This window comes from Chamaea fasciata, unplaced genomic scaffold, assembly GCF_029207755.1.
Source record: "Chamaea fasciata isolate MVZ Bird 193981 ecotype frontalis unplaced genomic scaffold, bChaFas1.0.hap1 SCAF_5, whole genome shotgun sequence".
NCBI classification, from domain to species: domain Eukaryota; kingdom Metazoa; phylum Chordata; class Aves; order Passeriformes; family Sylviidae; genus Chamaea; species Chamaea fasciata.
In genome coordinates, this window is record NW_027094090.1 from 21,672,672 (window position 1) to 21,686,803 (window position 14,132).

The window sequence follows — 14,132 nt, forward strand, 5'->3', positions numbered from 1 at the left end:
TCAGTTAAAAGTTTGTTCATAAGTGATATGGTAATCTGAGAGAAAACAATCTGGTTGTATTTCAAGAAGGTTTAAGACTGTTTCTGTAAGTCAGAATACAGAGTACACCCACCAACTGTGCATCTCACTTGGGTGTGTTAGAAGCATAGAGCCGTGAAGGGAAGGCAAAGCTCAGTGTGTGATGACAGGGGCAGATCGGAGCACGTTCGGATCCTGGGCGGAGTCCTGTGGTTTGTGTTGCCATGGCCATGAGGAGGAACAGGAACTGAGGGTAGAAACCACGTGGTTGTGTTCTACTTGTTGGCCAGAAATATTCTGTACCAATACATCTCCTACCAGGAAATATTCCATACAATGCAGCTACACAGAATGGGAGGTTTGACCACAGTCCCACCAACAGCGCTTTGCATAATAGCGGTTAATAAGGTATAAAATGTACCTCCATTTTGTACCTCAATGAGGGATGAGAATTTGACACAGAATTTTAAGGGACAGATTGACTGTCTTGTCTTCTTCCCCCCATAAAGAGGATGCCTTTTGGTAAGTCTTGGGTCGTCAGTTATGCTGAGTATTGACCCAGGAAATTAAAGTTGTAATTGCAGTCATATTATTAATGCTATATATTCTGCGGTAACTGCATTTGTCACCAGCAATTCCAAAGAAACATATAGGCTGCATTCAATAAACCACTGATTTGTGAACCCAGCTGGCTCTTCTGAATGTAACTGGACGGGCAGACTACTTTTGCATCTGACCTAGGGCCTAGGGTGATGTTTTTGCAACAGTGTGTGAATTGGTTGGTGTATTCAAATATTGTCCTTCTGCAAAATTGAGTATTGTTGGAAATTCTGCATTTCCTTTATTGTGTCTAGGTGCTTCTGTTTCTACCTCTGTCTTTGAGGTCTGGTTTGCTGTCTTACCTGCACACACCCTTAAATAGACAAACAAACACTGGCTTGTTAAAGGGAACAGATAGGATTTCCATATATCTCTGAGGAGAAGAGGACAAAGTACAGTTAAAGAGTTAAATTTTGTGTTATGTAAAGGTAACATGGAGAAGAAAAGGAACATGGCAGTGTTTTATTGCTACCCTTAAAATTATTTTTTTTCTGACAAATCAGATTTCAGATTGAGTTGATGAACAAATTGCCTTATATTAGGCACACTACAACAATGTACTGTGATTCAAGGCAAATGGATTTAACTGATCTGGCTACATGTGCTCAGATTTAGACATGCATGTCTTCTGACCTCTGTTTGTGTCTTCCTGTACAATTTTCATTGTGCTTCCTTATTTTTCCATTATCACAACTCATTTTAACGCAGCTCAGAACTTCTTTTATATATGCTCTCTAACATCCTGCTCTGATGGCGAGGAGGCATTTGTGCCCAGAGCCAAACACGTGCCGAGACTGCTGCTGTGCCTAATGTAGTCACAAGGTGTAGAAACCGCTCAGTGTTTGGCAGGCACAAAAAAAGTGTGTCAGAGCAATTTGCTTCCGGGCATGAAGGAATTCTCTAAGACTATTTTGATCTTACATGAGACTTGTGAAATTCTGAAGTCTTATCACGTTCTGAAGTGATTATAATTTGCCCCCGACTTTTGATATGTTTGATTTCTGGGATAGCATTGCTCCACGCAAAAGATAGTTTAACAATTCTGTGTTTCAGAGGCTCTGAACGTGCCATTTTCTCTCTCTTCCTTCTTGCTGAAATCTGCAGTTTGTTGCAGATTTCAGACCTGTCAACACCCAAATGAGTGACGCCAGATCTCAATACATGTGAGAAAACTAAGCTGAGGGACATGATAATATGTAGCAGGGGAAGAAGATAGAAGTTCTGCAGAATATATTTTGTGCGGTACAGAAAACTTTTCTGTAAACTCCATTTTGAAGTTTTATAACTGTTATCAGCCTGCACAGGACAGGAGTTTGGACTTCATGACTCTCCCTTGCACTTGAAGGTTAGAGGAAACGAACAGTGCTTTCACTGCAGACACTTTTACAAGCTGCTTAAACCACAAAACTTAAAGTGTTCAAAACACGAGTAACTCCCAAGTTCAAGTGAAGGAAGGTTATGTTTTGAAAATTCCCCCTACTGTTGGAGAGCAGCGTCACCCGCAGCCTGGCTGAATCCGGCTGCCAGCAGCCCAAGCGGGAAGTGCAGCTGTGCACACGCCCGGACTTTCCCTTTGCAGCTGGCCAGTTCCGTATGCACTCGCCTGGAGCCATGACACAGCTCTGCCCGGCTGCTCCGGCCCCGCTGCTCTGCGCCCTCGCTGGGCTGCTCCAAATGTCTCTGTCACTGGATCATGTGCCGATGCTGCTTTGGTCAACTCAAAGGTAAGAAATAGAACAAAAACGTATCCCTGCTTATGCTCCTGCTCTGTGTGTGTAGGCACAGAATACATTGTGCCATCAAATATGGCAAATCGGCTCTGGGCAATAAAATTATCTAATAAATAAATTTGCGCCTTGGCCATCAAACAAGCCAACAGATGATTTTACCCGGTTTTATTTATAATTTTAGTGTTCTAAACTGAGCAGAAAAAAGTAAATAAATTCTGTAAACCAAAAATCTGAAGTGGGTGTGCTTTATTCACCCTAAAGCATCTTTGAACCCACTGTTAGAGATGTTGTGACTTAAAGCTACAACATAAGGCAGTGACACAAAAAGGAGCTGACCAAAAACTCTGTGGCAGTTTTTTAAACCTAGCTTCTGAACCCTGACTTTTCACTTTAATGCTTTTTTTTAATACAGGTTCTTAAGTGCACTGCTGTATGTATATGCATTACTTGTTAGAAGAAACTAGTCTTGACAGATCCACAGATACATGAAATTCAGGGGTTTGCGCATCCTTATGAAATAGGACTTGGAAGCTGTTTTGAAAGAACCAGGGACAGACCTCTTTCTTTCCAGCTAGGAATTTTATTCATGCTCACTTCAAGGATTTGTACCATTACTTGGGGTTTCCAGAAATATGGTAGATTGGGCAGTCCAGTAGCTTCAGGTAGATACTGGATATGTAAAGTTGTCAGAAAAATACGGGTTGCTTATTTACCACCTTTGCCATATGTTTACTTATCTTTTATTGATTTCCAAAACCTGAAACTCTGCATATAGAAATTTACCTATAGAAGTCTAAAAGTTTTGAAAAAGTTTGATTTTATAGCTTTTGTTTTTTATCTCCCCTAAATGTAAAAACAAAAGAATGTTTCAACACCAAGGCAATTTTATATTCAAAATACTTAGTGATGCACCACTATATGACAGGCACTCATATGACTATTAAGCCATGTATTTAAAAGCAAAGGAAATGTTGGAAAGCACTGGTTTTAGTTTCAAAGTGATTCTAAGTATCTAAGAAAAGATCAGTGCTTCCTTTGTCCTATATCCTGGTTTATATAAAAACAATCCTGCTGTATATATAAACAAGACCTTAGCACTTAATCCCATGTGGTCATAAAAGCAAACTTTCCATCAACATGCAATTAGCAGCTTGTTCTACTGCAGATTTTTCTGGTTTATACAAATCTAGAGCAAGAAAATCAAGATACTGGACTGGGTAAAGAGGTTTGTGTCTCCAGGAACAGAACCTTTTGTAGAAGAAGTGTTCCTCCAACCATGACATTTGCATTTTGAAAGGAGAAGTTCTTGTGGGGTCAAAATTCGTTCTGGTGAAGGTCTATGAAACAACTGAAGTTTTTCCTTATTTTATAAAATAAAGTAACACTAACAACAACTTTCTGTTGCTAACCCCTAACTCTGCTTTACATCTTGGTACTTCACAGTGGTGTGAGGTTTGCACTGTGAGATCCACAGGCCTATGAAATTAGGAAATTACTATAAAGAGTCTTAAGAAAGTTAACTACAGAATTGCAGCAATTATGGATATCTCTGGATATCTGTTCACTCTGTAGGAACAGGTCCCACCAGTAAAAAAGTTTAGCGATTCATTAATCAACAGATGTTGGTGTTCACTGATCTATTCCATCATCCTTTCCCAGGTTACCTGTAAGAATTTCATATTGAATAATTTAAGCATACTACATTTTGTTCTAGTTTAGAACTAGCCAGTGTTTGCCAAGCACATATATGTCAGGGCAGCTGTATTAGAGAATGTAACACTTTAAAGTCTCTTTTATACATTATTACTGTACTATAATCATGCTATTAAAGATAATGTTAGAGGCCAGATAGAGGTGAAACCTGCAGCTGAGAAACACATGCAGTGCACAAAGCAAAGGGAAGTGTGATATTAGTTCTCACAGAGACATTAGTAAATCAAATACCTCTTCCCTCTAGAAAGAAAAATGCAGATCCCTACTTGGAGAAAAGTAAGTGGTTTTTTTTAAAAAAACAACATTCTTTCTCACTTCAGCTGGGGAATAACTCAGTATGTCACACTGTCCTGTTTTTCACAAAAGAATATATCACTGGATATTCTTCAAATAACTTTGGGGTGGAAAATTTGACCTTTATTTTAAATCAGCCTTTAAACTAATATTCTCTGGTTGAGTTTTTGAAACAGGGACGGTTTAGAGGCTCTTCTTGCATACGTTACACAGAAAAAAATTGATTTGGCCATTTTGAACCAATATTCAGAAGAATTTCTTTCCCTCCACCAAAAAAAAAAGGAGTTTGAGCAAAGAAATTCATTAAAATTAGCTTCTGTGATTGCCCTCTCGTGTCTGTTTTAGGAATGACTTTTGCCTACAGTCTTTTAAAATATATTACTTCATTTTTTAAATGCTATATAGGGAAAATAATACTTTTCTGGCAAACCCTAACATAAAAATGATTTTTTTTAAGCTATAATTTTATTGGATGCCTATGGAGATGCCGTGTGCCAGCATCAATGCTATTTTACTGCCACTGAGCAGGGGAACACATGATTTCTTAGATGGTAATCACAAGGCCACTGATGGAGACAACTGATAAGGATAACTTGTAGGAAAGAGTTCTGAAGCCAGCTACAAAGCAAAAATGTAGGATCATGAGTTAGACTGCTAGAAGTTTTATTATCTTCCCGTCAGCTCTTCTGGTGGGTCCAGATGCAGGAAATCTTGAAATCTTTGGTTCCATCAACCTAATTGCTCAAATTCCAGAAAGAATGCTGTTCCAGAAAGAGCGTAATGTTGTCATGTCACAGCAGAGAGGTATAAGAAAGAAGCAAAATATCAAACTAGGCTTGCTTTCCTCACTTTCTTTAGGACATTGTTTGACTGTTGGAGGAAAGAGAGAACGGTTGAGTTTTAAGTTTCCTCAAACTTAAAGCTTCCCTAGAATTCCTTAAACATATGTGCTTCTGCACACACATTAAAGTGCATGCATGAGAAGAGATGCTTGTCATTTTGAACCCTGATGGTGCTGTAGTGGGAAGTGTGATGCACTTGGCATGTGGCTGACTTTACAAGGCTGTGTGTGTTTGGACACAAGATTTTATCAGAGCAATCAACAGTGGCAATCAATATGTGTGTTGGCTTGCTGCCGGTTTCACACCGTCTCATCCATCACTGGGCTGAGGAGTTTAGTGGGATGAGCTGCTTGGTTGCATTCAGGGAAGCACATTGTTGGTGTATCCACAACCCCTTGGCACTCACAGATCTCCATTTTGCCCGCAGTTCACAGTAAAGCACCCAGTAAAAGGTACTGACCAGGCAAGGAAGCTGGTGGGAGGCTGAAACATAAGTCTTGTGAGGAGTGGCTGAGGGACCTGGGGGTGTTTAGCCTGGAGAAAAGAGGGCTGAGGGGAGACCTTATTGCTCTCTACAACTCCCTGAAGGGAGGCTGTAGGCAGTTGGGGGTTGGTCTCTTCTCCCAGCTAGCAAGTGATTGGATAAGAGGAAACAGCTTCACGTTGCACAGGGGAAGTTTGGCTTGTATATTAGGAAAAATTTCTTCACTGCAAGTGTGGTCAGGCATTGGAACAGGGAAGTGGTTGAGTCAGCTGGAAATGTTCTAAAAACATGTGGATGTTGCACTTAGGCATATGGTGGTGGACATGGTAGTGTTGGATTGACAGTTGGACTTGATTTTAGAGGTCTTTTCCAGCCTAAATGTTTCTATGGTTCTATTTCCTGTCTGAACCATGCTGAGAATGTTGTCCCAAGCAGACAGCAACAGCCCCCTCAGTGAAGGATGTAGACTTCCCTACTGCCATGCATAGTGCTCAGCAAAGTGTTAAAAAAGAAGTAAAATAAATACATGCATAATATTGTGGATGTAAGTATTAGGCAAATGCTGCATTTTAATAGAATGACTAACCAGCTGATGTAGATTTTTTGTGATGATAAAGTTGCTAAAGTTGACTGCTTGAAAGTTAAAAAGTCTCACAAAAGGTGTTTTCAAGGTCAGATAGCTAACAAGAACTGCTTCAAGGAACAGGGAATTTCTTAGAAGAAGAAATGCTTTGAAAGAGGATCATTAAACTACTGAGGTTTTGAGTTCACAGCAAAAGCCTTTACCATTGTGCTGCTGCAAATAATTTTGTTTTGTTTGATGTGCTTTCTGTTACCTTTTATTCTTAATTGCAAGTCCCCAAAGCTCTCAAAAGCTTCATTTTTTTTTTCTAAGATTAGGTATGAAATGGATTTTAGTTATTTTTTAAATAAATATACCAAGATATTCAGTGTCATCTTCTTTCACACAAGCCGTTTTTTATCATCTCTTAATTTAATCTATCTGCTTTTTCTTTAATATCATTAGTATTTTGATATGGCCACACAAGGCACAAAGTCACTATGAAAGTCAGTTCCTGAAGAGTCATTCAGAATCTTTGGGACTTTCTGTGTTTTCAAATATATTAATTTCAAAGATTATACTTAACTTTTTGAAATTGTGAGGTTTGTCTTCTCTGAAAAGTTGGGGCATGCCTGTTACAATTTTTCAGTTGTTTATGTTCCTAAATATAAGTTAACGTGGATTTCCAAGCACAAATTAACAAAGAAGTGAAGATGCTGAGTAAAACTAAGAAAATATCAGATAATTTCAACCAATTAAAAAAAAAATTCCTTCATCTCAGCAAGATTTAATTCTAAAGCTTGTAAAGTGGCTGGCAAAAGTTCTATTAGAATTTAATTTTCACATCTCCAGGACGTTGTTCTGAAGGAGTCTTCCACATAAAAAGTTTGCTTTAACGCTTTCCCAAACGCCAGAGTCTGAAGTGAGGTAGGTATCATCTAGTGCTGCAGGACAGAGCTGGTTTTATCTCTGCCATGGGTGCAGTTTGACACTTTCAATCCACTTTCAGCAATCTTCTTTGGAATTACAGGGAAGAGTGCAATTTAGATTTTCTTTATCCAAAATACAACATTGAACCCCGCCTGTATGTTCATTAACCCTGTTCTGCCTCCATCTTAAAGGATTGCAAAGGTTGTTCTCATTCATAGAACTTGCTGTGCAATGGTCATTTGAAAATTGCTTTGGGTTAGAAAATTTAATTTTTATCTCAACTTGATCAAATTACAATCATATAAAAACTGATGCTAGAGCACCCAACAACTGCCTATATTCAAGTCTTTGTAACTAGAACCAGTTAGAGTGTCTGGAATGCCTTTTTTCTCAGGTTTTAGAAATTGATGTGTACTTGGGTAAAGATGGAAGATTATGCATCAAGTTCACAGTTTCCCACAGACGGTTTTCATTAGTCAAAACACCCAGGAGAAAAATGTTCATCGAAAGTTTCTTCCCTATAGACCCGTGTTGCATACTGTTAAAATCCTAAAGAGGTGTTGAAAGAATAATGCCACCTCTTGTTTTTCTTGTTTTCTGTAGCAGCAAAACTAAATAGATGAGTTATTTCTCTGTCCAGTCCTCATAGTGACAGGTTGGCAGAAGAGTTGTAAGCTGGGTGCCTTGGGTCATTCCATTCAGAAGAGCTCCTGCTGCTGGAAAGGTGGCTTTTCTGAGCCGCTTCTGTAGAATGGTTCCCTCATCATGGAAACCTTAGGAGAGAACTTGTTTACTTCTGCTTCTACTAACAAAAGTTTTATAAAAAATATACTAGTTTATGACACCTTGTGATCTAGTCTGAGTTCTACTCCTCCTGACCTCCATCTGTCAGCACTGCAAAGTGTTTTGGGAGTTGGGATACTGTCTGGGAATTCTCTCTGAATGTTTCTAAGGTATTCTTCATTGCACTTAGTAGGTAACTTTTTTTTTGAAAGATGCTACTCTGCTGCTGTACACAAACAAGAAAATAGAGAGAGAGAGACATTACCCCTATTCATTCTTGCTTTAATACAGTCAATTTGATACAGTCATAAATGGGCAAGTTCTTTTTCTCTTGAGTAGAATGAAAGTAAACTGAACTGCAAAGCTGATCTTAAATGAAAGATGATGATTTCATTACCTGCCACTGCGTGTTTAAAGAAAGAAGAGGTGTCATCCTTGGCAGCAAATTTTACAGAAAAAGGAATTATTCCTTTGTAGATCACAGTGGAATCCAGACACTCCTGTGCATGAAGGACAAGTTGTCTCAGCGCAGGAGCTGACGGTACTCTTGCAACCTCTTTTTACCCAGAACTCCAGAAACCTCGTCTTATTCCTGCAAGATAGGGTACGTAAATAAATTTTTTTCCTCACCAATAGTGAGTCTTTCCTTAAATGAGATGCCATGGCTCCTTCTCACCAACCTATTCTCTTTGTTTTTCAGCTTAGCATAGATGATTTCACATACTTCAGTGAATCCTATGGCAACAAGAATCCATTTCAAAATGTTCAGGCAAGCATGTATCTTTTTTATTTCTTTTTGTGCAGTATTTAAAAAGAAAAAAGAAAAAGAAAGATGTAAGAAAGATGGAAAGAGATAATAACTGGGAAAAGGGCACTGAGTTGCAGAAGTTTTCCTATTTAAATTATTGAGATTATTCCAGTTTAAGGAGACATGTTAAAGGAAATAAACTGAATTTGCAGATAAATGATTTGTAGCTATTATATTTTTAAAGACTGAGTTTTCACAGTTCATCATAACTGACAAAATTGTTCTTTAATATGCTGCAATTTTATATTGTAAAAAACAATATAAACTTCAAGACAACATCCCAAAATTCTGGTTTGAAGCCATGGAAAGAAAAGAACTTAAAGGAACCAATATTTTTTTTTTCTTATGTTTAGATTTTAATACCTATTCTGTTACTACAGAAATTAAAGCTCATTCAGGGAGTTAACTGTTTTATATTTGTGCTAAGTTAATATATCACTAGATGCTAAATTGCCTTAATCTTCATGAAAAAAATAATGCCAGTTGATTAACTTGAAATAAACTCTAGGCACAGAATTTAAGATGAGTGAGGAGGAAACAGCTTCAAATTCTGTCCTCACTGAGAAGATCTATAGATTTTGTGCAGAGCATATATGGTTGTACTTACATGACAGTTTATTGAAATGTAATTAGACAAAATGTTCACTTGTGGAAGTCGTAAAAACATTCCTGGAGGCAGTGCAGGATGATTGCAATATTAGTAATGTAAATGGTATCAGAACACACAAGAAAATGTAAATTCCCAAGCACCACACGGCAAGCACTATATGTAATTAAATACATAAATATTCACATAATACTTGTCTCTATATCTGTACTAAGAACCTCACATCTTCCTTGTACAACTGGAACTGGAGATATTCATCTTTTTGTCATACAACAGAATTTTAACACATGCTGGAAGAGAAACAATTATTCAGAGTATCTACATGGGTTTTCTGAGGAATGAATGAGAGTCATGATCATCTGTACTGTAAGGATCAGTGGTTGTGTCTGCAGACAGATGCACTGGTTCTTTTCTGCTATGCCTTATCTTCTCGGGGTTTAACATCTCTGCGAGGCTGTGTCAGGAGCAAATTTTTGTTGCTGCTTGACTACAAAATTAGTTTAATTTCAGCTGTTTGACATGCATTGCAGTGTATGACATTCTAAGTTCCTAATAATGTGGTGATCTTATTTAAGTAGGCCCTGGATATATAAGAGGCCTATCAATGTATTTAAAACATTCTTCTTTTGTCTTGTAACCCGGACTCCATCAGCACTGTAGGAAGAGATTGGAGGCTTTAAAGTCGAGAGATAAGGTCAGAGACTGATGAGTCTAGAAATCAGGTGGTATACAAGGGGATTGGGGACCTAGTGAGGGCTGGTGAGGAGGTCCTCATCTAAACAAAAGGTCATGTTTAAGTACATCTTTGTCTGTATCTGGCAGGTTGAAGACTTATACCCAAGTGTTTAACAATCTGAATAAATGTCAGCAACTGGGTTTTTTTCTAACCTTGCCTATGTTCCCTCTCTGTCTTGGAGCTGAGAAATTTTCCTTATTATGGCTTCTTTAAAACTGGAAAGTTTATTTTTATAAATTGCTCACCTTAATTCCAGCTCTTCCTACATTTGTTCCGTTGGATTTGGCAATCAATGCTTTTCTGGTGTAGTTTAATGGAGGTGAGGTGCTGTAATGTGAGTGAGAGAAAATGAGATATATAAACTACATCTTTTTCTCCTTGGTGCCCATAGAGAGAGTTTTGTCATTATCTGTTGCTTAGGATTTAGTTCTTAGGGCCAGAAAAGGAACTTTATAGTCATCCATATTGGACATAACAGAGTCTACAAAAATTTGCTCGGTTGCTACCATATTACTTGAACTCCACTTGAGATAGTGTGGGTAAGAAATCAATTCTTAATCATGCTATGAAAGATTGCAATAATATTCACACAACATAGGACAAAGTGAAGGTCTGGTCTGCATTTTCTCACTCTGGAAATTAGAATCCTTAATGCTGCATAATCACAAGTTTTTACCTACACAGTCTGTATTATACAAGTGATCAGTGAAGCTATAGCAAAAATTCCATTGCTCTCAAGCATCCTCCTTTATGAACTTCAGAAATACAAACTTATTCATAAACCTAAGCTGGAGATTTCATTTAGAATGTATGAGTACATGTAACAGCATGTGTACTACAAGAAGAATATGTTATTTGATAAAAGAGTTATACCCCAAAAACATTTGTAGATATTTGATTTGTTCAGCTGCATTAGCAGCTGCTCTGAGCTTTTGGTGTCAATGAGTTTGCATGCAATAAAAGAATCTTATTCCAGTTAATACAAAGGGAATCTTATAGGTAGATCATTTATCTTGAACTAAACAACTTCTAAATTAAGTAATAAAATACAAAGATTAGCATTTGGGAAACTTCTTTGTCAAGCAGTTACCTACCCTAAAAACTATTTTTCTTTAATATTAGCTTTGGCTTTCCCCAGACAATTCTCAGCTCCTTAGAACTGCAGTGTATATTAACACACTCCAATTAGTGGCCAGCTGTGCAGCTACATAATTATGACTCTAAGTCATTGCCACTTGTAGTCTGATAACTCAATCCTATCCTCACTCAGTGGTCATAGACTGAGCAGTCCTATTTAGTCACGTGTGATACAGAGGAACTAATAAACTTTTGATTGTCTTTATTTCCTTTTAGTTTTATTATATTATTTTTTTGACAAGGGAACAGGCACAGAACTGCATAATAATCAAGATAAAAGTTCATCATAGATTTATTCAGTGACATGATGATGTTTTGTTCTCTAGCCTTTTCTAAAATACTATTAATATTTGATTTTTTTTCAATCCTGATACTATCAGCCTCTGAATTACCAGTTTCAAAGAGCTGTTGTAACTCTCAAGGTTTTATTACTGAAGGGTAACACTCAGTTCTGAGTCTGTTACCTATTACTGTGTGTGTAAAATTAGGTTTGTTTCTCTGTCACCCTGTACTGTGCTAAAATCAATATACATTGAATCTTATCAGTTACTCAGTTGCCCAAGAGGTTGTACCAGAAGCTGCTTCTGTAGTTCATCAGTCACTGCCTTTACTAACCTGAAAAATTCAGCATAATGAGCAAGTTTAGTTCACTCAATATTTATCTTTTTATCAGATAGTTTAGGAACATTTGGAACAGAACAGACCCTAGTGCAGTAACAGATACTTTAGGCAAAACTTTTTTATGAAAGCTACATCAATCTTTTCGCCGGTACAGTCCTTTGTTGTTTTTATAGTCTGTATTTTGTGCTTTGGAATGTTTCTTCCCATTCTTGGAGTTGAGATTTTCTTCTTGACAGTCCCTTGCATCTGTCTGTAACCCTCAGAATTTAAAAAAAAAAAAAAAATTGTGTCATGTTCTGCACTATACAGTACAGCATGGAGGTTTTTTCTACACTATTTCTTGTAGCTGCAACGCACTTTATCAGGTAAAGAACATCAGATCAATTTTCATTAAAATTATAACTTACAGCTTTATGCATACATGTTCTTTATGCATTTGAAGGGCATGGCTACAGTGTAAAAGTTCGTGGGATAAATAATGAATGGAAAGTTAAAATTAAACCTTCCCCTTCTCCTTCTTTTTCCCTTTCTCTCTCTCCTTGTCCCTCTCCTGTTCCTAGTTACTACGGGGTTTTCTTTAGCAGAATGCAAAATCAGGTGTTTCTCAATATCCTCTTCAGTCTCCACCCCTTTTGCAGTTTTCATGTTTTGAACAAGCATGGTAGCTGGGATCCTAAAATGTTGAAAACAACATATGGGTATTGTAAAGAAAGGTGCACAATTGCCAAATGGCAAGAAGGACAAAGAGACATGGGATCAAATTGCTTACCTGAGGCTGTGGAGTTGATATCCAGCTGTGTCTGCCCTTCAGATGAAAAGCAGCTGAATGCCAGTGGCTGGAAGCTGAGACAGATGGCAGTGCAGCACTGGTTAGGAGCAGAGGCACAATTAAGATATTATTCAGTAATGATACATTTTATATCTTATTCTACATTAAATGAGTAATCTGCTTAATATATATCCTTGGATGAAATGTCTGTTGCCATTCTGTCTGCTGCTAAGGGACAAGGGATTAAAATATTGAAAATAAAACAAAATCATCAAATTGCTCAGAATTTGAGGTCTAAATTCAAATCTGAAAACAAATCAAAATGTAATGTTTCATCTTTTTCTTCCAGGAGGTGCTAACAACGCTATTCAAAGACCTGTACATAAGATCAGTGCTTTCTTCTCTATTTTAATTTTTGCAGTTACTTTTCCATCAGTCTGGTAAATCAGACAATGCTGCATAATCCTCTCTTATAAGCATCTATTGAAATGTGAAAATACCTATAGCGTTTGCCTAGGAAGGAAGCTGTGAGCAATTAGAAAGAACCACTACACTCTTAGCTGAAGAACTTCTATATCATCTGTCTCTCCTCTTCCACCACACATATGGAAAAGAGAGTAAAAATTTGGTGTTAATGAATGCTTTAAGCTTGCTGCAAGAAAATTCAGGAGCAGCCTGCAAGCCATTAGGCTGGTGAGAATTCATGTGCTGTTTATTGTGGAGGTTCCTCACTTTAAATATTAAATTAAGGATACATTTAAAAAAAAGATTGCATTTAATTATTAAGCAACTACATATTAAGCAAGTAAATAAAATTCTCAAAATTTATTACAGGAAATTCTTCAGTCTTCTCCTTCATCTTTAGTTTTGCCAGCTGTTGACTGCAAGGCCACCAGGTATCTTCTGAGTGTTCTTCAAGAAGCAGGAGATTGGAAGTTAACAAATTTAACTAATCTCAATATCTCTCATCTGGAAGTGAATGCATCTAACCCAAATTTACTGGTGATTCAGCTACAACCACTTTCCAGGTAGGAGCTTATCGCGAACAGAGCTGACCCACTGTGTGCATGATTTTTTGACCTTTTGAAAATGTCGGTTGTATTTAGGAAATTCAAAAAGTGGAAGCTCGTAGGGCTATCAAAATTGTTTCTCTTACAAGGGTGAGTTCAGTGCTTTTCAAAGTCCCCTGATGAGCTTACAAAGTGTAATAGATGAATTATGTTGAGAAAGGCAGTCAGGCATTCCTATTTTGGCTGCCTCATTATATGAGAACAAAGGGGCAGCTAATAGAACTAAATGGCAACACACTTTTTAGCAGAAAGGCTCAATTTTTTACTCAACACGTGATTAACCTGCAGAATTAATTGCTAGAAGGCATTCCAGAGGTCAAAAATACTGGCAGGATAAATAAGCAAGCAAATAAACATACAGAGAAACCTGAAGCTAATAAAGAGCCTGATTTTCCATGACTATGGAAAGAAGAGGAGGGCTATAATTC

At 37.6% G+C, this 14,132-nt stretch overlaps 1 protein-coding gene and 1 long non-coding RNA gene across 2 annotated transcripts in view; one reads left to right on the forward strand and one right to left on the reverse strand.

Moving 5' to 3' along the window:
* Nucleotides 1-2,220: 2,220 nt before the first annotated feature.
* The window catches only part of LOC136289320 (V-type proton ATPase subunit S1-like), a 49,000-nt gene continuing 37,088 nt past the window's right edge, over nt 2,221-14,132 (forward strand). The window contains exons 1-4 of the mRNA XM_066182997.1: nt 2,221-2,342; nt 8,434-8,560; nt 8,657-8,725; nt 13,469-13,662. Of these exons, the coding sequence (XP_066039094.1) occupies nt 2,230-2,342; nt 8,434-8,560; nt 8,657-8,725; nt 13,469-13,662 (503 nt within the window). The 5' untranslated portion in view covers nt 2,221-2,229. The remainder of the gene's footprint in view (nt 2,343-8,433; nt 8,561-8,656; nt 8,726-13,468; nt 13,663-14,132) is intronic.
* Nucleotides 11,432-13,569, reverse strand: LOC136289322 (uncharacterized). Its single transcript, XR_010720760.1, has 3 exons — nt 13,467-13,569; nt 12,635-12,731; nt 11,432-12,538 (listed from the first exon to the last, which is right to left on the reverse strand). It is a non-coding gene; the product is annotated as an uncharacterized lncRNA (long non-coding RNA).